The sequence below is a fragment of the Mauremys reevesii genome, linkage group 25, assembly GCF_016161935.1.
Source record: "Mauremys reevesii isolate NIE-2019 linkage group 25, ASM1616193v1, whole genome shotgun sequence".
Classification (NCBI taxonomy): Eukaryota; Metazoa; Chordata; order Testudines; family Geoemydidae; genus Mauremys; species Mauremys reevesii.
The window spans coordinates 19,265,642-19,291,647 of record NC_052647.1 but is presented as its reverse complement, the minus strand read 5'-3'; the positions used below and the strand labels follow the sequence as shown (position 1 = coordinate 19,291,647).

Below are 26,006 nucleotides of genomic sequence, written 5' to 3'. Positions count from 1 at the left end.
ATGGACTGTAAGGTGGATAGAAAGCTGGCTAGATCATCGGGCTAAACAGGTACTGATCAATGGCTCCATGTCTAGCTGGCAGCCAGTATCAAGCGGAGTGCCTCAAGGGTCGGTCCTGGGGCTGGTTTTGTTCAATATCTTCATTAATGATCTGGAAGATGGCGTGGACTGCACCCTCATCATGTTTGCAGATGACACTAAACTGGGAGGAGTGGTAGATACGCTGGAGGGGAGGGATAGAGGGACCTAGACAAATTAGAGGATTGGGCAAAAAGAAATCTGATGAGGTTCTACAAGGACAAGTGTAGAGTCCTGCACTTAGGACGGAAGAATCCCATTCACTGTTACAGACTAGGGACTGAGTAGCTAGGCAGCAGTTCTGCAGAAAAGGACCTAGGGGTTACAGTGGATGAGAAGCTGGATATGAGTCAGCAGTGTGCCCTTGTTGCCAAGAAGGCTAACGGCATTTTGGGCTGTATAAGTAGGGGCATTGCCAGCAGATTGAGGGACATGATCATTCCCCTCTATTCAGCATTGGTGAGGCCTCATTTGGAGTACTGTGTCCAGTTTTAGGCTCCACACTACAAGAAGGACGTGGAAAAATTGGAAAGAGTCCAGCTGAGAGCAACAAAAATGATTAGGGGGCTGAAGCACATGACTTATGAGGAGAGGCTGAGGGAACTGGGATTGTTTAGTCTGCAGAAGAGAAGAATGAGGGGGGATTTGATAGCTGCTTTCAACTACCTGAAAGGGGGTTCCAAAGAGGATGGATCTAGACTGTTCTCAGTGGTAGCAGATGACAGAACAAGGAGTAGCAAAGAATCCTGTGGCACCTTACAGACTAACAGATGTATTGGAGCATGAGCTTTCGTGGGTGAATACCCATGGTCTCAAGTTGCAGTGGCAGAGGTTTAGGTTGGCTATTAGGAAAAACTTTTTCACTAGGAGGGTGGTGAAGCCCTGGAATGGGTTCCCTAGGGAGGTGATGGAATCTCCTTCCTTAGAGGTTTTTAAGGCCCGGCTTGACAAAGCCCTGGCTGGGATGATTTAGTTGGGGATTGGTCCTGCTTTGAGCAGGAGGTTGGACTAGATGACCTTCCAACCCTCATATTCTGTGATCACAATGGTTCCTTCTTGCCTTAAAAATCTCAGGGAGGGGGAATAAGGAAAAAATGGTGATGAAATTATAGAGGAGATTGAATTTATTTATTTCTTGAAATTTCAAGTTTACAAAATTTCTCAAAATTTCCAACTGAACATGAAAAAACCTCAAAAGGTTCTCCCTCCCCTCCCCCCAAATGAACTCTAGCAATCACCTGATTTGTATATTTCTCTTCCGAGGGCTGAATCCATTAGATTGATTCACTGCCCAGCTCCAGGCTATGTTACAGTCAAAATTCCGAGCATTGTTTGCGTTTTTAGCGCCACTGCAAATATAAAATGTACATGAGTTGATCCATAACAGCTGCATCTTTCTACGGCCTCAGTTATGAGCCTTCTTGTATGCTCATGAGGAGCCCACTTCCCCTGCATGGGATATCATGATTGCCAGACACTGGGCAAAGAAGAGCATGGCCTTTGGGCTGCTAATCCCCTTGCTTTGCAGGCGGGTGGGCAGAACCAAAGCAGTGCCCCGCCCTCCCAATGCACCAGCGCCAATGGAGGGAGGCGTAACCTATGCCAGGAAAAGGGTTGGCAGCTAACTCCCCTCCCATGGAGAGATGGGGAAGCAGTGATTGAACTGCTATGCTCAGTCTCCGTTGACTTTCTGCCCTGTGCCTGAGGCAATGCAGCCACATGCTGCCACTATAACTCAGGCCGGATTGCAAGGTGCCAATCCACCCCTAAACTTCAGTGTGACACCCCCATTATCTGCTACCATTCTCAAAGTCACCATAGCAGAACAAGATCCCAGTGAACCTGAGGCATTGTGGAATTCTGCAGTTAAGAGAGACCTACACTTCAACCTCGCTGCTATTAAAGTGAGAGTCCCTCCGCCCCACAAGCCTTCCTGGTCTGGGATGAGTGGGCAAGTCTCTCTACCTCGCTTCCACTGAAAGACTTCACTGGGTGTTTCACAGACGTGCCCCATCCCCACACCCCCGGAGTAGTTTTTTAACCCTCATTCGTATCACCCCAGCTTTGATCTCCTTTATTAAGCGGCTCTAAGTAAATCTTGTTCCTATCCCCTCCCCAGACCTGTGACCGTATCAAACAATCTGCAGCCGGCACCAAGAGACGGGTGTTCATCATCGAGACCATGGGAGGGTACTGCGGCTATCTGGCCACCATGGCAGGCCTGGCTTCAGGGGCGGACGCAGCTTATATTTTTGAAGATCCCTTCACCATCCGCGACTTACAGGTGAGTGTCTCCTTACCTACAAACAATTCTTCTGGGCCCCTGTGCTCAAGTAGACAACACAAGTACACTGTGCATAGACTTCTTCACCTGGAGTCCAAGCACCCCCCACTGGACAGGCGTGGAGCTGCAGCTGCGCAGAGGCATGTACCTAGAAAGCACAGTGGGTGTAGTACTGAGACCCAACAGGGCCCGATGGTCTGACCCACCCCCATTCAGTGTGGTGCTCTGCTCTCCCTCGAGCGGTGGATGGGATAGCACCACATACCGGTTGATGAGCCTGCTACAGACTTGGCTAAGAGCGATGGACTTTTTAGCTCAGCCAGTGGAGTCTGACGGTCAAGAGGCCCCAGGTTTGTTCCCCGCTGCTGCTGAGCCGCCCAGGGGCAGGGCATTCCACAGACTTCAAGGCAAGTTCACCCCGGCAGAAACCAGTGCAAGTCCGCCAAAGGCAATGGAGCAGTGCCGGCTTAATTCAGCCCTTGGCCTGTATCCCGGAGGGCAGAGATGCAAACTAATCTGAGGGTGTCAGTGTAGCGGGATCCCTGGGGAATCCACGGAGGTCGGTGTGGACGGACTTGTCCCACTTCCTGCTGGAAAGGTTCGTGTTGGGCAAGGGAGCAAATGCTGCTCTCAGCGACCCTGATCTAAATCCAGAGCAAAGGCCCTAGGCTGCAGTGGAGTTATTCCGCCTTGCGTAGGGCCTGGTTCTTACTTACACCAATGCCCTGGCAACGCAAAGGAACTGGAGCTTGTGAGCACTTCGGCGCCTGGACTGGCTTTTTGGCCTGTGTCCGTACAGCGCCTAGCACAATGGGATCCTGGTCCATGCCAGAATTCAAATCACAAACAGTAACAGAGCGAATAAGAAGCCGGCCCATAGACTTTAAGGCCTGAGGGGACCCTTCGTCATCTACTCTGACCTCCTGCATCCCACAGGCTGAAGGATCTCACCCAGCGCTGGGGCTAAGGGCATCTACCCCTCCAAGGGTCCACGCAGGCACCACTGTTTTGCCATTGGCTGTAATGTCCCATTAAAAATCACTGGTATTTTAGTTCTGAACCCTCAGTTACTGCAGTCTAGGTAGACATCACACAGGCATTTCAGCAGCCTGGTTAGCTTTGCTGTTGCTCACATCTGATCACTTTCGCTGAGCTTTTATCGACTGACCGGAGATGTTTTCCTGCTCCCCGCAATGGGGATTTGCGTTTACTCCTTTAAAAATTTGCTTTTAAAATATCTGGGTTTGCTTTAAAAAAATTCACAGGACTCTAAGAAGCCTCCTGCTCTTTTCTACGTTAACAGGTTAACGTCGAGCATCTGTGTGAGAAAATGAAGACCACAGTGAAGAGAGGCCTGGTGTTGAGGTAACCAGCTCAAAACAAGTCAGGCTGGGGACAGGCACAGGCTGCTGCAGGGGCCAGTGGCTGAAGCACTGGACCGGGACTTAGGAGACCTGGGTTCTGTTCCTTGCTTTGCCACAGCCCTGCTGGCTGACCTACGGCAAGTCACTTGCCTTCTCTGTCTAGCAATTTCTTCAGGGATGAGGCTTTCCCCTCTCGTAAAGCACTTTTCCATGAACGGCATTAGATAGGCCATATTATGCTGGACGCCTCTTACGTGGGATGTATATTCCACAGCCTGTATTAACAATGCTGCTAGGAGGGGATGGAGAGGCAATCAGAATCCTGGTGCAAAGACCACCAAGGGACCTTGGGATTCGTAAAATACAGTCTACAAGGCAACATTTTCAAAAGCACCTAAACCACTTAGGCCCAGATTGGCAAAGGTATTTAGGTGCCCATTGATTTCAATAGGAATTAGGCATCCAAATACGTCTGAGGATCTGGGCCTTAGAAACGCAGGTTCCATTGACTTTCAATAGGGTTTAGGAACCCAAGTAATTAAAGGGAATGTTCTCCAGATCTGTCTAGGGAAAAGATCTGCTCATCTCCCTGCATGACATGTCTTGGCATAACAGTAAAAAAACAAAAAAAAAAAAAACAAAACTTTCCAGCCACACTCATAAATGAAAACCGTAGGCGATAGAGGCCCAGCATACTTCCAAAGGGCTGACCCTGAGCTGCCATCGAGCTCTGCCTCACCAGTCTATATTTCTCTCTTTGTGAAATCTCCTTCCTTCCCCAGTTTTTTCCCCCGATCACCCAATGCTTTAAAGCCACTTATTTTAGTATCCTGTCTCTGTCTGTCGTGTCCACCCCTCGTTCACTTGGGCTTTCGTGTTTGCACCTCGCAGGAACGAGAAGTGCAACGAAAACTACACCACCGACTTCATCTTCAACCTGTATTCAGAGGAAGGGAAAGGCATCTTCGAGAGCAGGAAGAATGTGCTGGGACACATGCAGCAGGTACACACGAAGCTGGGGAGGTAGTGCGGCCTAGTGGATGGGGCACTAGACGGGGACTCAGGAGACCCGAGTTCTGATCCCAGCTTTGCCACTCCGCTGGTGAGTGACCTTGTGCAAGTCCCTTACCCTTTTGATGCCTCCATGTCCCGCCCTTTGGCTGCTTAGACTGAGCTCTTCGTGCCAGGGCCGGTCTCGGTACCGCTCGGCACAATGGAGCCCTGATCTCAGTCAGGGCCATTATAATACGGTAAATAACAGAGGACGCTCTCCTCTGGACCGCGAAGCCCCTCTCACTTCAGCACCGTCTTTCCTCTGCCCTACTGCTTCATCCAAGTGACCCAAACATCTGAAAGGAGCAGTTGGATTGGCTTCCAGCAACATCACCTTACAGGGCTGCCCGGGGGGAGGGGGGCAAGAGGGGCAATTTGCCCTAGGCCCTGGGCCACGCAGGGGCCCCCATGAGAGTTTTTCGGGGCCCCTGGAGCGGGGTCCTTCACTCACTCTGGGAGCCCCGGAAAACTCTCGCGGGGTCCAGGCCCCTGGAGCTTCTTCCACTCCAGGTCTTCGGCGGCAGGGGGTCCTTCCGCTCCGGGACCCACCGCCAAAGTGCCCCGAAGACCCACGGTGGGGAGTCCTTCCGCCCCGGGACCCACTGCCAACTTGCTGGGTCTTCGGCGGCAATTCGGCAGCAGGGGTCCCCCGCTGCCAAAGACCCCAGGCCCCCTGAATCCTCTGGGCAACCCTGCCACCTTAAAGAGCCAATAGCAGCTCTTCTGGGCTCCCAAATCCTCTGCTGGGAGAGAACCATTCTAGATGGGCATCGCCTTACTGGGCCAAGCACTGGGGGTCTTGGTGTTGATCACAGGTGCTGGAATTTGGGGTTGGTACAGTAGCCCTTGTACGATTTTTTCTGCCTTCCGGGTCGGTGATGCGCCAGGTATCCTGTTGAAAGGCAGCGAGTTCTCCCTGTTGTCATGACTCTTCTTGCCTGAAACCAAACTGACTCTCTCGGTGCGAATGGCAGGGTGGGACGCCGACTCCCTTCGACAGGAACTTTGGAACTAAGATGGGTGCAAAGTCTGTGGCATGGCTCACCGGAAAAATCAAGGAATACTCCAGGCACGGTAGGTTCCACATCACAGTGGGAAGAGACCCCCCCATGGCCCAGGCAGAGCCATCCACCTACCTTTCTGTGCAGTAGTTGGGTGAACGTCACTTGCTTTCGTGGCTACATTCAGGGTGGATAAAAATTGATTTTAAAAATCTGATTTTTATTTAAACGGGATTTGTTCTTGAAATTAAATCCATTTTTCTTTAAAATTAATTTCAAATAACCTACCTAACGCCTAAACTTACTATAATCTTTTAAAATCATTTAAATTAAATGAAAAATATTCAGACAGTACATGATTGCTGTCGACGTTTTAAAGAAAGTCAAACCACTGAATGGGGGGAAAAGCACCTGGAACTAGAATTTGCTGATGTGCAAAACCACCTTTTAGCAGCAATGGCCTCTGCTGCAAGCGCAGAGAGACTATTTTCTTCAATTCAATTTATTCAACTAGTTCAGCTCCGTGATTAGTTCGTCTGAAGTTGAAGAACTGATTGGGAGTTGAAAAAAGCAGGAAAGTTTGTTTTCCTCTTTCCATCCAGGGTGACCAGACAGCAAGTGGGAAAAATTGGGACGGGGGTCAGGGGTAATAGGCACCACAGCCTATATAAGACAAAGCCCCAAATATAGGGCCCGTCCCTATAAAATCGGGACATCTGGTTACTCTATTTCCATCTAAATGAGGTGTGAGAGGATGAGATCTGCTGGCTCTAAAATCTTGAAGGACAACTGAAAAGTTGTGTCGGCAGAGCGACCTCTCAGGTATGAAAAATCCATACCCCAAGAGACATAGCTAAGTCGATCTAATCCTGGTGTAGATAGACCAATCTTCCATCGACCTCGCACTATCACCCACCTGGTGCCCTGACCGCTGGCCTACAGAGCCACTCTCTCTCTCTGGCCCAATGACTATTTAAGTATTTAGCCACAGTGGGATGGTCATTGGGCCAGAGAGAGAGAATGGCTCTGTAAGCCAGCGATTAGGGCATCCACCTGGGAGGAGGGAGACCCAGCATCCAGTCCCTTGCTCCAATCGCTCCATTCATAGAATATCAGGGTTGGAAGGGACCTCAGGAGGTATCTAGTCCAACCCCCTGCTCAAAGCAGGACCAATCCCCAATTAAATCATCCCAGCCAGGGCTTTGTCAAGCCTGACCTTAAAAACCTTTAAGGACGGAGATTCCACCACCTCCCTCGGTAACCCATTCCAGTAACCACCCTCCTAAAAAAAAGTGAAAACGTTTTTCCTAATATCCAACCTATATCTCCCCCACTGCAACTTAGATCATCACTCCTTGTTCTGTCAATTATTTATCCAGAGTGGAACAGCTTCAGCAGGAAAGGTTGAGGAAGTCCCCCCACCAGCCTATCCCATAGCTCAGTGGCTAGAGCACTTTTTGGAGAGGTAGGATTTGAGGGATCTCCCTTCCCACATCCCAGGCGAGTGCTCAAACCACTGGGCTAAGAGTAGGCACCGCCCCTCCACCAACATGTTGAACGAGACCTGATCCAGCAGGTGGCCTTTCACCTGTCTTCTCCCAGTTTGTGAATCACTCTGGGACCAAGGTGGTAGATGGACATCTGGATTCCTAGAGGGAGGCAGCAGTGTGCATGCCCAGAGGCAGAAACATAAGCACCAAGGTAGCTTTTACCCTGACAACTTAGGTCTGAGTGAGTTCAGGGGCCTATGGGTTCTGAGTTTTGTGAATTGCAGTGATGCCAAAACAGGGACTTAGGTGCCTAAACCCCCCACAGAGGTGCTAACTGTGTGGATCTGGGCTATAATGACCAGAAAACAATCGGATCAGTTCACCAACTACAGCCAATACTTTGTTTAATAAATCAGTTGGTTTCGATAAACATTTTCTTATGTATTCAGCACATTTAAGGTATCTTGAGTAAAAAAATAATGTAGTAAATAAGAAATGCGTCATTTGCCGTTTTCTAAGAGTAAAAAAAGGAAAAATTAAGAATTTGAATAAACAGATGTTAAGCAAATAGCTTCCTGGTTTACAAAAAGAAGCACCAAATGTAGTGAAAAGGCTGCATTTAGTTACAAACTAACATGTAGGGATAATTCAGTGGTTTGCACATTGGCGGCCTGCTAAACCCAGGGTTGTGAGTTCAGTCCTTGAGGGGCCATTTAGGGAACTGGGGTAAAAATCTGTCTGGGGATGGGTCCTGGTTTGAGCAGGGGGTTGGACTAGATACCTCCTGAGATCCCTTCCAACCCTGATATTCTATGTAGTGGTTATCAACTAATGAGAATCAGGTTTGTTTTTTTTAAAGGAAAATAACTAAAAAGTACAAATGCAAAAGAAGATTGAAATGGATTATTAAATCAGGGGGTAAAGCCAGTGATTTAAAAGCACTTGGCAATCCATGCTGGGGGAGCCTGCAGTGTTGCTGTAGCTGTGTGGCTGTCAGGATATTTGAGACAAGGTGGGTGAGTGTTGCAGTGGGTGAAGGCGCTGCCGCCACCTAGTGGCAGAGGTTGAGAACTGTAAGTTCTCAGTGTATTTTCACAAAGGTGGTAACCCTAACGCACGCCTTTAGGACCTGTTTTTTCAGAGGTCATGAGGATGTTTCAGACTGTGGGAGAGCAGCTGGGTGGGGAGGCCTCTCCTCATTTCTGCTGGGTGGGGCGGAGAGAAACACGGATGCAGGTACAAGCGCTAGGACCAGCGCTGGCCCTAGGAACTGCAAGAGCCTGAGTCACAGACAGCTAGGGTACATTCGGGGGAGAAGAGAATTTGGCCCTTCAAAAACTGCTGAGCAAAGACTTAACAGAGGCTGGGATGAGGCTTACGGCACCAAAACAGTGTGGCCTAGAGGTTAGAGCATTTGGCGGACTCCGGAAACATGGGGGCACCTGTTGGGTGACCTGGAGCAAGTCACATCCCCTCTCTGTGCTTCAGTTTCTCCATCTGTATAAGGGGGATAACAAAACTGACCTTTGTAAAGCGCTTTGAGATCTACTGATGAACAGAGCTAGGCATTATTACGGAAGGTGGAGCAGCAGGCTGCTTAGCACATGAGGAGGGTGGTTAGAAATGAATTGCCGGGGCCACTAAGTTCACCAAATGTGGTTGAGGAGGAAGGATCCTTGCATCCAGTTGTGCTTGTCACTTACTTTGAATTCACCTAGCGTCAGTCCCCAGGAACGTACAGATTTCCAAATCCTCACGTCCTCAGGGATATTCGCCCCATGCAATCACTGGGCAGGGTGGAACCTGTTTCCAGGCAGAACGAATGGCTCAGGGGGACTGTGCAATCCCATAGCATTCAGCAAGAGGCCTCCCTGTCACATTTGAGGGTGGCCTAAGGCTGCCTCGCTTTGTTCTCTGCCTCCTTGTCCAGGTTTTTGCCTCCTCTGCACATGCAGCTGGGCACACAATCAGCGAGCTGCAGATGAACTGGAGGGATGGGGCCTGAAGTACTAAGAAGGTTTCACTCCAATTCCTTGCAGGTCGTATCTTTGCCAACACCGCGGATTCAGCCTGCCTCTTGGGCATGCGCAGACGGAGTCTCGTCTTCCAGCCACTCGCCGAACTCGAAGAAGAGACAGATTTTGAGTAGGTTTTCCAAATATTCTCCCCCCTTTCCTGTGCATCTACCGCACTGGTGACAAATTGATGAGTAAGGGAGGATACGAAAACAACATCTGAAAGGGTTAGGAAGCGAGGGAGTTGTAGAGGGCTGGTCTCTAATTATGATATTCCTGTGTCTTACGTTGAACATCAGGTAAGTCTTCCAACTGGGGAGATCTCTCAGCGTACAGAATAGCATCCCAAGAGAAGTGGTGGAAGCCCCACTGCTCAACTCATTTAAGAAACCGGGAGAAGACAGAGTAAGGGGGGACAGATAGCTCAGTGGTTTGAGCACTGGCCTGCTAAACTCAGGGTTGTGAGTTAAAAATCACTGAGGGGGCCATTTAGGGATCTGGGGGGAAAAGTCTGGGGTTGGTCCTGCTTTGAGCAGAGGGTTGGACTAGATGACCTCCCGAGGTCCCTTCCAACCCTGATATTCTATGAAGGGTACAGAGCAGTTGTGCCGTAAAGCACCTTCCAGTATTGCATCAAGCGACATGCCTAACGTGTGTCCCATGTTCGGGAGTGGTTTTTACAATACACATTCCTTTCTCCCCAACAGGCACCGCCTCCCCAAACAACAGTGGTGGCTAAAACTTCGTCCAATCTTAAAGATTCTGGCCAAATACAAGGCCGACTTGGATACCTCTGAGAAAGCCCACCTGGAACACATCACGCACAAGGGGGTGCCTGCTGAAGCCAACATCTGAACCACTGGCGAGGCAAAACAGCTGGAACAAGAGCAGATCTGCCTCTGAAAATAGCTTTTGGCATCAGGGACCTCTGAAATAAAGTTCTCACTGTTTTAGCTCACGTCCCCAGCTCAGCATGCAGCAGTCTAGCATTTATACAGTAGTTGGGGCTGCAGCCAGCCACGTGTGTGTATGAAAACAAGACACACAACTCACAGGATGGCAATGCAAGATCCTGGTATATAAAACTGCCTAATTTACTGGTTAAAAAAGTTTTGAAATGCACTTTCTGGGGCTGATTTAGCTTCCACAGGGTAGTTTAAATGGATGCGTCAATCAGGCTTCTTTTACATCCGAGTTAACTATTTTAAAACGTTAGAGTCTAATTTATGTAACGGTTTTAAAAGAAACCCGCCGTGTTTCTGAACTAGCTCGTGTTATGGCAGGAAGTGCCACCGAAACGAGAATAAACGTTATGGGTAGAATTACTAGAGCACCTCTATGGTTTTAACTTCTCCAGAAACTTGAATGAACAGGAATCGCCTGCATCAACCTGTCTGAATGATAGAATTTAAGGTCAGAAAGGACCATTATGATCATCTAGTCTGACCTCCTGCACAATGCAGGTTACAGAATCTCACCCACCCACTCCTGTATCAAACCTGTGTCTGAGCCATTGAAGTCCTCAAATCATGGTTTAAAGACTTCAAGGTGCAGAGAATCTTCCAGCAAGTGACCCATGCCCCACGCTGCAGAGGAAGGCGAAAAACCCCCTGGACTTCTGCCAATCTGCCCTGGAGGAAAATTCCTTCCTGACCCCAAATATGGTGATCAGCTAAACCCTGAGCATGTGGGCAAGACTCACCAGCCAGACAATTCTCTCTAGTAACACAGATCCCACCCCATCTAACATCCCATCACAAGCCATTGGGCGTATTTACTGCTAATAGTCAAGGACCAATCTCATTATTCCATCCCCTCCGTAAGCTTATCAAGCTTACTCTTGAAGCCAACTATGTCTTTTGCCCCCACTACTCCCCTTGGAAGGCTGTTCCAGAACTTCGCTCCTCTGATGGTTAGAAACCTTCGTCTAATTTCAAGTCTAAGCTTCCTGATGGCCAGTTTATATCCATTTGTTGTGTCCACATCGGTACTGAGCTTAGGTGCTGGACAAACACAACAAAATGACAGTCCCTACCCCAAAGAGCTTATAAGGGTCTGTCTACACTGCAATCAGTCAGAGGTGTGACTGCAGCACACGTAGGCATCCCTGAGATCGCTTACTAAAGCAGCAACGTAGCCATGGCGGGGATATGGGCTCGCTACTGGAGTATGTACACAGGGTCTGGGTGAGATTCTACTTCAGCATCCTGCTTTTCTAGCAAACTACTTCAATCAAATACTTAACCGATCAATGCCCTATGAATGCCACTGTTCGAACACACACTAGGCCTCATCTGTTCACGTCCAGCTAGCTGGATGCTTCACACAGCACTGGTTTCTGAGCACCTCACGTTCTCGAGTGGAATTTCTCCTCAACACCCTTCTGCAGCAGAGAACTATGAGCCCCCTAGCTGGGGAAACAGAGGCACAGGGTCGACTAGGTCACCCAGAGCCAGGAATGGAACCCAGCTCTCCAGATGTTTACACTAGTAAAGGATTACCTGTATAGCTGGCAAACCTTCCTAGTGCAAATGCATCTCATACTGGCTGGTGCTGGGATAGCTTATACCAGCTCCTCCAGTGACATAACCTATGCCAGCAAAAAGCACTTTTAAGCTGGTATCACTGCATCTACATTAGGGCTTCTGCCGGTATAGAAAGGTCACCAAAAGAGTCACTCCTCTAACCAACATTTCTATGCTGGCAGAAGTGTCTAATGGAGACCTGGCCCGAGTCCTAGTCCCCTAGCCTATAATGCCCCCCCCCAACCATGATCCCTCCCCCTCCGGGATGACAATTCCATATCACAACACACAGCAGCCAGTAGTTCGCAGGAGCTGAGGCCAGAGCCAAAGAATGTTACAGATACCATCTCTATCAGCTTCATCACACGCACGTGAATTCAAGCCCTTTATCCCCTCCACTGCTGCTAATACCTTCATTCGAAAGGTCCACTGCAGCAGAGGTGCTAGCTTGGACATATGCCAACAGCTGCTAAACAAGCCCTCCTCAGGAAGAGAATCCTGGTCTCTGGAGGGGCCGGAGGAGGGAAATTCAAGGTGAAGAAGAGAGACGGTGGAAGCTTTTTATTTTGTTAAAAAAAACAGAAAAGAGTTGACAGTGTGGCAGAAAATTCCCCCCCGCTCAAATTTTACAAAAATTTCAAAACAAAATGTTGAAATTTGTTTTCATTTTGAACTAGGGCGTTTTTTACAATAAGTTTTTCTAGAAAAAGAGTAAATAAAAATAAAGTGAGTGCGGGGGGGAAAATTGACATCTTGTCCTGGAGGGGAGTTTTTGTGTTGTTAAGACAAGTGGACTATTTCCCACCAAAACAATAAATTGGGGTTCCTCTCCCAAAACACACTTACCTTTTTTCAACCAGCTCTGAGGAGGTTGGCTTCTCCTGGCACTAGCTAAGCTGATGGCCCTCATGGCTCTTCTGACCAGTAGCTAAATACCCTCTGACGTACTGAGACCCATCAGGTCCCATCATCCAAAGGGCAAAGGCTACTTTACCCTCCATTTTCAGGAGCTTCCCAAACAGGGCAAAACTCTGGGAGGTTCTTCTGAGAACATCGCTGGCCTACCGTCTAGTTTCATATTGGCAAGGAGACCAGCGTAACAAGATGGGTCTTGTAGCACATCTCAAATTTTAGCACTGAACTAATTCTACAAGCGAGGGCTCTCCATTGAGAACAGCACTGTCCAGGAGTCTGATCCTGGACGCATCAGTGGCAGCCACACCGCTGAACGCAGCTGGTTAAGGAATGGAGTAGCGAGGCCAGAAGAGAGCAGTTTCCCCGAGACGGGGAGGGATCCTGCAGCAAGTGGTTTAAGGATGGTAGATACAACAGCGTGCTTAACGGCTGGAGGAGGTATAATGTAGGACTGGAGACCTCAGAGTCACCGAGAAGGGGAAAGAAGGATTAAAGCACAAATATCAATGAGACCAAGTGAACGTCACTGGAACGGCCGGAGAGAAAGCAGCCAGGAGAAACGGAGTTATTCCTTAAAGGACTGGCTGGGATCTGGACAGTCGCTCATTCTCCCGAGCCACCTTTCTGCAGCTCACTAACAGCAAGGCTCAGAAAGCTTTCACAGGCAGCCTGCTCTCCGCTGTTTCTCCATGAGAACTCCTCGGAGAGGAGTCATTTTAGAGCCGAACTCGGTCTCTTAGAAATGCTGCGATCGTTGCCAGGACAGCAAAAGGATTTGTGAAGAGTCTCAGGGCACGTCTACACTACAAAATGAAGTCGACATACAGCCACCGCAGTGGTTCATTTGATTTTTAAGGTCCACACTAGCTCCTTCAGTCAGCGGTGTGCGTCCTCACCAGGAGCGCGCACACTAATTTAACCAAATCTCCGCTCCCACCCCAATCCCTCACCAGGAGATAGCTCAGGCTTGGGCTCCCCTTTTCCCCCTGCGCCCACTCATCCCTCACCAGGCCAGGCTCAGAATCTCCTTCCCGCCCCCTAATCCCTCAATGGGTGGCAGGGCTCCAGCTGTCAGCTCCATGTAACAGGCAATGTAAGCAATGCGGTGCCTACGCTTTCACCGCATCAACCTAACAACATCGATTTAAGCACTGCGCTTCCCGCAGAGGTGAAGTTATTAGGTTGGTGTAGTGGGCGAGTTACATTTTCGCATAGACACTTACAGTTAGGTCGATGTACAGCACTACTCTGTAACGTAGCCCAGGCCTGAGCAACAAAGCCAGTTTAATAGGGAGAGAATCCCATAGTACCCAGACAGCATCAGTGAAAAGAGAGCTAGCACAGGAGCTGCTTAGAGCTGGTCTTGAGTGGTTTATTTTTGTAACTATAAAATACAGAGAGCAACAAGACAAATCACTACAGAAACCAGAAGTGGGGGGGAGTGTTTCATGGTTCCCGGCAGAGTTTTATATACAGAAGACCTTTCCAACAGCTCCTTTTCCTATTTTGAAACATTCTCCCTAGTTGGATGCTGTCACTCTGTGTTTCAGGGAACGCCCCATTGAAAACAGAGTCTTGTTAAAAACAGGGCACTGCCTGAGGAATTGCTGATCAGTTCTCCCTCCTGGAAGTGCTGCGAGCTCTCACACACGCTGCTCTCAAAAAAAAAAAAAAAAAATCAGTGAAATGGCAGTGGAATAGCGTAAAACCAAGTGTCAGACTTTAACCAAACACCTTCAAACGTGTTAGTGTGAGTGAATATGTCACAGAAACCAAGTGCCTAGGGTTACAAGCTGAGTCTCTCCCGCACCAGAATACATTCACACCTGGCAGGACTGGAGATCAGTAGCGCAGGGCACCGCCACCACTGGGAGATGCAAAAAGCATGTTCTCAGCAGGGTGATCTCCTGAAGCAGAGAACAGCCCTCACCACGGAGCAGACCCACACCACACTTTGGCATCTAGTTCTTTCACCAGAGGACCTGAACCATTTGAAGTGCAGGATTTTGAGAGGGGCTGTTCATTAGGACAAAATGTGGTTGTTGCCGATTGTATTTTCGAGAGGGCGCACCCTTTATATTGTAAGAATCCCATAACTCTCCCCACTTTAATACCTCGCCCCGCCCCCCACCCGCCTGCCCTACAATCACACCCACACAGCACTGCTTAATAGCCAACGTTACTGCAGTTGTGGGAAGGACAGCTCCACCGGAGCCTTTCTGAAATCAGCCAGAGACGATGCAGTTCAGGGGCTCTGGAAAGTGCTGCTGGATCCCAGCAGCAGTGCTGGGTGCTACTCTTTTGCCTTAACGATCCCGCAGCAGTAGTGAGCCAGGCGACCTCTCTTACTGGTGCTACTGAAGCACCAAGGCGTCTCATACCCACCCCACCCTGCTCTCAGAAAACGTCTGCATTCACGCTACTTGCTTTGTTAGAAACACATTTAAAATATCTCCTTCCCCCACAATTAAGAGTTGATGCATCTTAGAAATAATAAGTGGGGGGGAGGAAATCCCCCAGTGCATGTTGTGAAGGAAAAACCGGTGTCTCTCCAGACAGGGCTTACCTTCCCTACAGTTCTCTATCTCTGCTCATGACTCTGTTCATGACTCCCTCCATCCAGAGCTGGGTGCTGTGCTTTAGGCTCGGGGAGGTGCAGTGCGGAAAGCATTGATTAGAGATACAAACACTCTGTAGGAAGGAGCTCTCCTTCCAAGGTCTATGAAAAAATACAAACTAAATACATGTGCTTGGGGTGGGAGCTACCACTAAAACTAACAAGTCTGCAAGCAGGAGTCCTGCTTGCTGCCTGGTTGACTCAGTCGAGACAGCACAGAAGCTGACTGGCACCAGCTCACTTCCTCCAACAGGCAAGAGCAACCATGTGGGATTTTCCCATGCTCCAAGACTCCGTCCCATACTTAATTCCTTCCAACAGGAATAGATCCCCCCCTTGCCTGCTCTCCACACCTAATTGAGAAGGCATCTCTCTCGCTAAAGCCCACACCTAGTCTCCAGAAAGCAGGATGATAATTTGTCTTTCCGTGGCAGGGAAGGTGACAAATTCTGTTCAGCAATGTCTTGTGAGACGGCCGGTGGCTTGGTACTGAACTCGGAGAGCAATCCAGAGGCTGGAGATGGGGAACAGGCCCGTGCAGGACGAAATAGCACAAGTATTTCCCCTCACACACCTTTTAAGCCACCAGTAGTGCCAGCTGCCACCATGGAGGTCACCGTCCTGTATGGAGCTCTGGGTGAGACAGGAGAGGGAGCCCTAGAGCCTGGAGTAATCTTGGATGACGACTGGTCATCAGCTTGACCATCAGAGTGAGGAGGAGGAACCCAGTGTCTGATGTCACGGATTGAGTCACAAATCTAGTTATGTTACTGGCATCCCCATAAAGCATAAGGAATGGGGGGCAGTGAATCAAGCACAGAATCCCCTAGAATTTTACCGCTCGCTTATCTAAGGAGCAACAGATATTCTTTCAGGGACTCAGGCAAAGGAAGCTCCTTCACTGCATCTGGCAGGAACTGGACACCCAGGCTGCGCCGCAGCGCGTAGCGAGACAGCGTCTTTAAGGTACCTGGGGCGGAGCAGAGCAGGGTAAGTTTTTCACACAGCTGCTGATCTCTCATTACCTCCCTGGGCATATTCCCATTTTTCCTTAAATCAAAGTGTCCAATAGCTCTGTGAAGAAGATCAAAGCAAGAATCTTCTCGCTCGGTACCAAGTCCTCTGACCAACAACGCAACCAGCCTAGATATCGGCGTCTGGCCTTTCAAATTAACCACCCTGACCTCCGCTCCGAAATCCAGGAGTATGCTCACGCTCTCTAGGTTTCCCTTCATGGCAGCCCAGCTCAGGGGTGTGTCATCATTATAATCCCGAGCATTAACCAAGGCGCCGTTCTCCAAAAGCGTTCGGACGCACTCCGCATTGTTTTTAAAGGCAGCCCAATGGAGGGGCGTGTCCTTGTTCCCATCCAGCGCACTGGGGTTTGCGCCGTATTCTAAGAGGATCTCAACGCAGGTCTCATCTTTTTCTGCTGCATAATGAAGGGCTGTTCGGTTGTACCCGTCTAGGGCGTTGACCTGCAGAGACAGAGGAATGGATTCTTGGGAGACGGGTGTTACGCATTAACAGATCTTTGAGTGGGATTTGCAGAATACTCGGCATTAACCTAACTCTGCTCCCACTGAAGTTGGTGGGAGTTTTACCAGTGTTCGCTGCATTAACTCTGCATTGCAACACTCTGACAACGTAGGGAATTTTTACCTCTGTTTTACAGAAAAGGAAACTCAGGCACGAGGGGTCACTGACTTGCCCAAGATCACACAGGAAGCTTGTGCTAAAGTCAATAACGTAACCTACACCCAATCCTAGGCATTAGCCACAAAACCTCCTTCCCTCCCCAAACTGATGTGTGTGTGAGAGTCAAACTGCAAACACACGCTCCCAGAAAAGGTAAGGAAAGACTTCCCGAATTGTGTAACATCAGTTGTGCAGCTCTGTAAGTGCACATTTGCCAGACTAGGGCATAAGGCAGATGCCATTAATACAAGTCACTGAACTATATACATGTGCTGTACATCTACGCAACTTTAAGCCTTCAGAGTTAAAATACATCCTTTCAAGATCACAGTACAGTAACTATGGTTCATTGAGAACTAGACGCAGACCAAAACCAAAGGGTTTTTTTCCAGGTATTTTTAATAGGTTGGCTGCAAGCTGATTTTCTTTCAAACTACAGAGCGTCTTTACTGTGGCTGCCTCAGCTCCCAACTGAATGGCTCTCCTGTTTTTTAAACCCGTTTACCTCCGCTCCTTTTTGCAGCAGTAGTTCAACGCAATCCGCATCAGCAACCATACAAGCGCAGTGTAGCGGCTTCAGAATGCCGTGCATACAGTTAACGTCGGCTCCCTGAGGAAAAACAGGGAATAGCGAATGGTGTTAGTAAATTGCATCTATTCCGGCCCATTTTACATCATGGCTTCTGTCACATACACATACCAGTTAAATGTGAGAGATTCCCACACCGGATGTTACATACTGAGATGGTTACAGTATCAATGGAACCTTATTATAAAGTGTTTCTAAACAGATGTCCCAAGCATATAACACTCATGAGTAATATCAGGTAATTTTTTGTATTAGAACCTGCAACTCGGACCACTTTCTAGATCCTCATATCCAGGACACAAATCTTGCAGCTTCTGTCGGTATCTTTGTAATTTACTCCCCTTTGTTGCTACTATGGCTCTGGAGAGGGGTTCCCTCCTGCATCCTAAGAGCTGCCCTTATCTCAAGCCCAGGAAAAAGTTCAGATCAACATCTTAGCAACCCATGGCCCTAATAAACCTGGATCACTAGCCACTGGTGTGTCAGTTACCAGGAGCACTGCACCTCTAACATCATCTGATCCTGTTGAATGCATCCCCCACCCTCAGGCCTGAGGCCTCTAGCAGTGACCTGGCTAAGGATGGAATCACACGATTCTCCCACTCTCAAGAGCAGGCCCTGGGTCACAGTCTCCTGGTACTAACCACGGTTGCCTCAGCAGGTCTGACTTGGGCTCAGACGCTGCAGTTCTGTTCCCTTCAAGGCACCAGGAGTGGTAACCAGTGACCAAACAGCCTCCTTAAAGCTAAGTATCATTTACTTAAAACAAGAGCATCCTAGAGAAAACATCTTTAAAACAATAAAACAGACTATACTCAGGTCTAGTTTAACCCTTTGTAACAGGTGACTTCCAGTTCCGGCAAAACAAGGTCTGCAACTTGTTGGAGGCAGGATCCATTGGCTTCAGAGTGTGCACTTGGGAGTTCTTAGCTAGGAAGCCATCAGTGCGTGCTCATGCACAAACGCCACTGAATTTGAGCATTACAGGCATATAACGAACATTGCACTACCCCCGCTATAAGTTAGATCAATATGATCACCCAGGAAATTCTCATAATGTGCTATACAATAACTTCCCCTCTGACTGGTCATGTACAGTGTTCATAACATTATTACATATCAGCTCCGTGTCAGTCACACCTGGTATATGAGCCATCTTCCAAACAAACACGGGCAAGCAACTTCTATCAGCTGACGTTTCCTTCGGACTCAAGAATCATTGGTGGCAATTTTATTGTACGCTGAGAAAGCTGGCAGCAAGTTAGTTAACCCTTGACAAATTCAGTTGCAGCTCCAAATTCTATTCCTGGACCGCCCTGCTTTCTAGAGAGAAGGCTCTGGTTCCATAGGGGTTCTAGCAAAAGGCAGGGGTGGGCCCTGTTCCTACTTTTCAATACTGCACCTGATCACTGGCAGCCGTTTGCCATCAGCATCCAAGCATCTGACACATTAGGACTGGCAAACAAATTTATATAACGCAGATGCCTCCCAGCTAATCTCAAGTTAAGGTGTGTCCTGCACCTGTATGATTTTGAAGTACTGTTCAGCTATAGAATATATTGCATGAAGCCAGGGATTCTGCCTACTTCAAAGGGCTTCCTTAATCACCAAGCTGATTTATGGCACTTGTGCTGGGCTTGCTTAACCTCGAAATACCTGGGGATTAAAAAAAACTCAGCAGCTGCTTGAATCAGTCAAGGCTCATCTGGACCCTCTGCCATTTCCAAGCGAGTGAGTAATCTGACACTATGACAAATGCTAAGCCTTTTCCTTTGCAGCAGGCTGAGCATATTTTACAGTGTAATTTTAAGAATAAGGTTTGGAAGAGTTTAACATTTAAGCATTTGCACAATATGCAGAATCTCAGTTCTAGGTGCCTTTTCTGGAGATTAAACAGCCCCCCCAATTTTCTCCCCTTCTCTCATGCAGCCAGAAGTGACATGACATTCCCAAAAAACCAATGAGGAGTCCAGTGGTCCTTAAAGACTAACAGATTTATTTGGAAATAAGCTTTCATGGGTAAAAAACAGGGAATAGCGAACGGCGTTAGTAAATGCATCTATTCCGGCCCATTTTACATCATTGGCCTCTGTCAAATGGCGTTAGATGCATCTGAAGAAGTGGGGTTTTTTTACCCACAAAAGCTTATGCCCAAATAAATCTGTTAGTCTTTAAGGTGTGACCAGACTCCTCGTTGTTTTTGTGGATACAGACTAACATGGCTACCCAGGAGTGCCGGCAGCCTTTTTGGCACCCTAGGCGGCGGAAGGTCCCGCCCCCAAAATGGCACCCCTGACAGAGGTGGCAGAAGGTCCCATCCACAAAATACCACCGACGACCGTGGAGGCCAGATGTTCGGCCACCCCCCACCAAATGTCAGCGCCCTAGGCAACCGCCTAGGTCGCCTACTGGGTTGCACCGGCCCTGTGGTTAGTTACCACTCTGATACATGACATTCCTGTTGATCAATGCTGGAGAAAAGTAATTGCCAGGAGTCCGCTTGGCAGAAAGACTCTTCTCCGTCTCATTGATTATATGGTTGACTCATATTCCTTCCACACCCCTCTATTTCCTGATACATTTCTAAGGGCCCTTCATATTCTCTCTAAGTCTCCCCCAACACACACACCCACCAAACTTTTGCAGCAGCCCAAAATGACAGGAAAAAAGCTGCAGGTTTTTATTACGTTAAATAGAATGAATTACAATCCATACCATACTGCATTCGTTAGTTGAATATTTTGCTCAAACGCACCGGATCGGGAATGCTTCCCTGGTTATCTTACCCGGGGGCAGAAATTTCAGAATGATGGTATTTAACACTGACAATAGCAGTGGGCAGAAGAAAAAGCTGAAGGCTTCGTTCATTGAATGTTGCGGGAAGAGCGAGGAATTTTATGGTAACTGGGATGAAGATGGTGGGGATTTTTGTTAATGACAAAGGCAGGTTTGTGAAACTCCTACACCAAATGCGAGCAGAAGGATACAGGACATCAGGCTTTCCATGTATTTTCAAATATTCTAACACTATTAAAGGTTGAATTTAGTCTAAAGCTTTGAAGTTCTGCTGTTCTGAGAGTTTCCCCCCCCCCCCATGAAAAATAGGTGCTCAGGATAATTTTTAGTTGACAGTTCCAGTACAGTCGTACTTTTCTTTCTTTCTTTCTTAAGTCACCTGGAGGTAGAGACCAAGCACGAAAACTTTCAGCCCTAAAGGTCAAACATTGGAATTGCCATCTCTCGTTTTTAAATCACAAATTCTCAGATTAGTTGGTGTTTTTCTTAAAGCTCCACCTCCCAGAGACCTGTAATTATGTGAGACTCTCAGCTTTTCTGGGAAAAAAAATGTTTCTAGCCCTCACAGTTATGGAGAAAAAGCCTGAAAAACATACCCCTCCAGCTGAAGAAATACAAGGCAAAAAAAGAGAGAGAACCCCAATTAAAAAAAAAAAAATCTCAATTTTTGAAGGCCTGAATCATGACTTTTGAACACTTCAGATTGGCAATATGAGGGTGTGAAGCCAGAAGCTAGAACAGAAAGTGTTCAATAACTAACTGTATTGGCACAGGGATACATGTAATAAAGAAACCAAACGCAACAAGCGTAGCATGTAGCTCAGAAGACAAAGCGTCTTCTGCCTCCTGCCGGAGGCTGCATTCTCTGATAGGTTAAGGTAAACGCCAGTTACACGCAGGCTTCTCATCCACATGGCAGGGCTGCAAATTGCCCTGCTGCAATCCCTTGTTTTAGTACCTCCATGTAGGATTTGGAAAGGTCTGAACCCTCTATGGAGGTCTTTATATAGCATCCGTCTTCACAGTACCTCTGCCCTTAGGGAAGCAGTTTCTCTCAGGTTTGCAGCGCTGGTCATCCATTTTGGAGCCAACACTGTGTGTTTAGCTTCCTGACTTGAAAAATCAGAACATTTGCTGTTTCCTGCCTGCCTCTCATTTGATTGTTTACAGCCAGGTACAGATGATCACAGCAAACAGGAGCTATGTTTGTTTTTTAGATAGCAGCAGCCACAGAGCTGTTCACAACAGAGAGGAGGATCTCATTTGATTGTTCACAGATTGATCACAGCAAACAGGAGCTGATTGGAGGTTCTAACAAAACAAAGAGAGGCTGCATAACAAAACAAAGGGAGTAATTTTAGTTAAAAGCATTCTGGGATATCTCCTTATTCCCGGAGGCCAATAAAACCTGGCCAGGTGTACAGCCAGCGCTGCAGCCAGGGAATTGCAGCGCTGGTTGTGCCCTGCAGGTGTGGACGGGGTGTAATTGCAGCGCTGGAAAGCCTCTACCAGCGCTGCAACTTGCAAGTGTAGCCAAGCCCTCAGAGGTGAGATACAGATCAACAGAAGAGGATTTCGAGGGTGGAAGATCTGGATGAGCTCTGCAACATAATTATGGGGCGCTGAGTATTAGACACAACACAGCAGAGTTAAATTTGTTGTGTGAACCTTACCTCTCTAATTTCCCTGAATTGTGGAGTATGACTTGATATCCGCCTAGCCACCCAATCAAGCTATTACCTCTATTACCATAGTACTTGCTGGTCCCAAACAAAATCAGAGCTCTGCTGCTCTGGACACGGTAAAAGACAGTCTCTGCCCTGAATCCAGACAGACAAGACAAAGAATGAGGGGAGAAAGCAGCACAGAGAGGGTAAGGGACTTGCCCCAAGCCACACAACAGTGGAAGAGCCAGAAACAAAAGCCAGGTTCATGCCCCAGGGTGCCTCTCATTCACACACACATACGTTAGATGAGCTAGAGATATGCAGATAGAGAAGCAGGAGCTTTCAAAACACAACACTAAAGCAACATAGCATTTACATACCCTGCTGATAAGATCTTCAACATTATCATGTGGGAAAGATCGTATGGCTGTTATAGTCCGGATCAACCGCTCTGACAAGGAGTATTTACTCTGAATGCTCTGCATAATATACCACATACTGGAACTCAAGCTCCTTCAGTTAATTCACATGCTCTAAACTGCCTGGAAAGAAAAAAAAAGTTTTAAACAAATTATTTCTTCACTCCCCTGCCAGCCACACACCAGGCATTATTCATCTCAGTAAGACGACTCAGTCTGACCATGAGATTGGCCAGACTCCGCTCCGTTTCCTAGCAGCATTTATAGCAACAATATTTGCTCTAAGAACAGGAGCACTTGTGGCACCTTAGAGACAAAGTTATTTCAGCATGAGCTTTCGTGAGCTACAGCTCACTTCTACTCTGAAACCTGTCAATATTTGCTCTCTTTCTACGAGAGCTTCAAAACTAACCGATGTTTCCCCTTCAGACAAAGATAAAATTCAGGGATAAAAGTAACAGCTGCATGTCTGTGACCTTCCTATGTTCGCAGTTTTTTTGAAGCCAAAGACGCTTATTGGTCATTTGTATCACTGTAATGCCAAGGGGCCCCAGCCATGGTCCAGGACCCCATTGTGCTAGACACTGTAAAATACAGAGAAAAATTACCATCCCTGCCCTAAAAAGCTTCCAATCCTACCATCTCCCCACCCTACCCCTTCCTCTGATGGCAGGTAGCTCTCTGAGGCAGGATCTATAACTTCATAGCAGCACACCTGGCAACTAGGAATCATGGCATCGTGCAGCAAGTGAAAGGACACCACAAGTGAGTGACACTTTCCAGCCTGAGCCCTTAATCTCACTCTCTCTCTCTCACACACACACACACCCCTGCCTTCACCCAACACTAGTCTGGGGGGGGTTAGAGAGAGGGGGTGATGGCCAAACAGGGGGAAGGAAGAGAACAAGTAGGGACTGGCTAGGGGGAGGGAAAGGGAGACAGCAGAGGAAGATAAAGAAAGGGTGATGGGAGGCAGGGGGAGGAGGAGACAGGCAGGGGTAGGGATGATGGGGGGGTGACGGCAGTGGGGAGAGAGGGTGACAGAGGGACCAATGAGGCAGTGGGGAGGGAGCAGTTAGGAGAGGGGTGACGGGGAGTTGGGGAGGGGTGACGGAGGGACTGATGGGGCAGTGGGGAGGGGTGATGGGGATGACAGGGAAGGGTGATGAGGGGACCGATGGGGCAGTGAGAGGAGGGGATGACAGGGCTGTGGGTGATGGGGAGTTGGGGAGGGGTGACGGGGACTGATGGGGCAGTGGGGTGAGGGGTGATGGGGAGGGTGACGGGGAAGGGTGACGGGGCAGTGGGGAGGGAGATAGGGGACCAGGGGGGGAGGTGATAAGGGGAAGTGGGGGGGTGATGGGGAGGGGTGACGGGGAAGTGGGGGGGAGGGGAGATAGGGGGACCAGAGGGGGGAGGGGTGACGGGGCAGTGGGGGGAGGGGAGATAGGGGGACCAGAGGGGGGAGGGGTGACGCGGGGCCTGGCCTCACTCACCAACCCCGACAGCGCCGCTGAGCCCCGGACATGGGGGAAGTGGGATCCCGCTGTCGCCAACCGGAGGCGGAAACTCATCGGTCGGAAGGGAAGACAACTCCCCTGAGGCCAACGACGAAACAACGCGCGTGCGCAGTGAAGGACTCCGACTGTTCCGCTCCAATCCCCTCCTCCCTCCCCCTGAAGGCCCCGCCCCTCTGCCTTCTCTGCTCCAATCCCCTCCTCTCTCACCTTACAGGCCCCGCCCCTCACGCTGCTCTGCTCCAATCCCCTCCTCACTCACCTTACAGGCCCCGCCCCTCACGCTGCTCTGCTCCAATCCCCTCCTCACTCATCCTGCCCTGCTCAATCCTCTTGGCCCAACCCCCCCCTGCCCCTAGCCCAGCTGGGCCTAGTGGGGCTGGGAGCCTAGAGGCCCCTAGTTCTGGTGACAGGTTTTGGGGGACCCCCCCTCCCCGGCCCTGGCTGAGTGGGGGGTTGGGGTGGCTGGTGCTGGGCTGCATAAGCCCTGGGTGCCAGGGAAGGGTGGGAATAGGACCCAAAAATCTGGGGCTGGGGGGGTGTAGAAACCCTCCTGGTTCAAGGCTGAGCCAGCCCCTGACTAGGGGGGTGGATGGGAAGTGTCTGGAAGAGCCCCCTGTGGACAGATCATTCCATAATCACCTCTGCGCCTTTCCCCTGCCCCCTCCACACAGGCGTTCGGCTTTCTCGGGGAGCGGGGAGGGCTTCTTGTGCCTCCCACTGACGGAGCTGGTGCTAAGGCAGAGGCTTGCCAAATACCAAGTTGGTGATCACCAGCTAGAGGGAGCAATCAGAAGACACCGAGCACGGCCTGATCCCTGAGAGAGGCGACTCTGCAGCCGGCAAGACAGAGACGAGACTGAAGCACAAGCACTTCCTACTCCAGTTTCCCAAACGTGAGAGGGTGAGACAGTGATTTGCTCAAGGTATATGGGATCTTAAAGACATCCGGTCAGAGGGTAAGGAGGAAAGATGGTGCCTGACCCTGGGAGAAAGGAGAGAGTTGGTGTCACGCTACAAAGGAACCTGCCACCAGATCAGGAATGGACCATCATGGCAAATGGAAACAGAATTGAAGTCTAAGCACATGCTATTCTGGGTGGGTCATACTTGCTCCTTATAGTCACCCAAGGGGGTCTGTCTTCCTATGCTTTGTCAGCTTTTATATAGCTTGAGTGCCTGGTCTGATTTGCTGTGTCAGTCCCTGTCTCTGTCTCTGCTCCTCCAGCTGTCTGTGCGGAGAAGCTGAGCCTTTCTCCAAGGAACTCAGATGAAATGCACCTGAGAAACCTCGTTATCTCTAGCTTGCTTCTTGCTTGCTTATATATACACCTGCCCCTGGAAATTTCCACTGCTTGCATCCGAAGAAGTGGGTATTCACCCACGAAAGCTCATGCTGCAAAACGTCTGTTAGTCTATAAGGTGCCACAGGATTCTTTGCTGCTTCTACAGAACCAGACTAACACAGCTACCCCTCTGAGAAATGCACAATGGCTCTCCCAATTCCTAATTGGGACCCTAGGCACTACCATAATACATAAAAGAAATAATAACTAGTGTGGGGCTTGAGTGGCTTCCCAGCAGCCCTGTTGGTAACCGTATTTGTGATGGTAGCCATGGAACACCTGTGGGCAACTGAAGCCAGTGGTTGGGCAACCAGCCTTGATTTAGCCACTGGCTCCTTGATCAGCCAGTGGTACTGCCTGCGTCCTCAGCAAACACGTGTCCCTGGTATTGCACTTTGCATTCAGTGGGCAGAAATCAGATTTTTTTTTCCAGGTTTAACCACACAAATAAAGCCCCTGGCCTGCAATGCTCCACCCTAATTGCTCCATTGTTCAGGATTTTTCCTTCCTAGCTAGGAAACGAAAGGGTTACAACCATAGAGCTCCCAAATCATCTGGCTCTTAGTGGAGATGAGGGGAGATTTAACAAAGACCTTCCTGTTATCAGCCTCCCCCTGACACCAAGTGGCTGA

At 49.1% G+C, this 26,006-nt stretch overlaps 2 protein-coding genes across 10 annotated transcripts in view; one reads left to right on the top strand and one right to left on the bottom strand.

Moving 5' to 3' along the window:
• PFKM (phosphofructokinase, muscle) overlaps positions 1-10,247 on the top strand; it is a 51,031-nt gene extending 40,784 nt beyond the window's left edge. For all 3 annotated transcript variants that reach the window (XM_039513873.1, XM_039513874.1, XM_039513875.1), the window contains exons 18-23: positions 2,198-2,362; positions 3,666-3,727; positions 4,618-4,729; positions 5,754-5,853; positions 9,310-9,415; positions 9,993-10,247. In XM_039513873.1, coding sequence (XP_039369807.1) covers positions 2,198-2,362; positions 3,666-3,727; positions 4,618-4,729; positions 5,754-5,853; positions 9,310-9,415; positions 9,993-10,140 — 693 coding nt within the window. In that variant the 3' untranslated portion in view covers positions 10,141-10,247. The remainder of the gene's footprint in view (positions 1-2,197; positions 2,363-3,665; positions 3,728-4,617; positions 4,730-5,753; positions 5,854-9,309; positions 9,416-9,992) is intronic.
• Positions 10,248-14,073: 3,826 nt separating this feature from the next.
• Positions 14,074-24,161, bottom strand: ASB8 (ankyrin repeat and SOCS box containing 8). 7 transcript variants are annotated; one of them, XR_005591250.1, is made up of 6 exons: positions 24,008-24,159; positions 22,473-22,634; positions 17,546-17,650; positions 15,917-16,820; positions 15,292-15,369; positions 14,074-14,377 (listed from the first exon to the last, which is right to left on the bottom strand). XR_005591250.1 is itself a non-coding variant. In XM_039514779.1 (4 exons), exons 2-4 carry the CDS (start codon positions 22,587-22,589, stop codon positions 16,188-16,190), a joined length of 855 nt encoding a protein of 284 aa, XP_039370713.1. In that variant the 5' UTR covers positions 22,590-22,634; positions 24,012-24,161; the 3' UTR covers positions 14,074-16,187. The 7 variants fall into 7 exon arrangements, 2 of the variants coding, with proteins under 2 accessions (XP_039370713.1, XP_039370712.1); XR_005591247.1 differs by having other exon boundaries at positions 15,292-16,820; XR_005591248.1 differs by having other exon boundaries at positions 14,074-15,444.
• Positions 24,162-26,006: the final 1,845 nt, after the last annotated feature.

What these genes read in the sequence shown, in the direction of transcription:
- ASB8 (XM_039514779.1), bottom strand. Translation starts at nt 22,589, where the DNA reads ATGTGGTATATTATGCAGAGCATTCAGAGTAAATACTCCTTGTCAGAG. An exon ending in TTGAAGATCTTATCAGCAGG is followed by an intron (nt 17,651 to 22,472) that starts GTATGTAAATGC and finishes GTTTTTCCTCAG; the next exon opens with GGAGCCGACGTTAACTGTAT. An exon ending in TGCTGCAAAAAGGAGCGGAG is followed by an intron (nt 16,821 to 17,545) that starts GTAAACGGGTTT and finishes CTGTCTCTGCAG; the next exon opens with GTCAACGCCCTAGACGGGTA.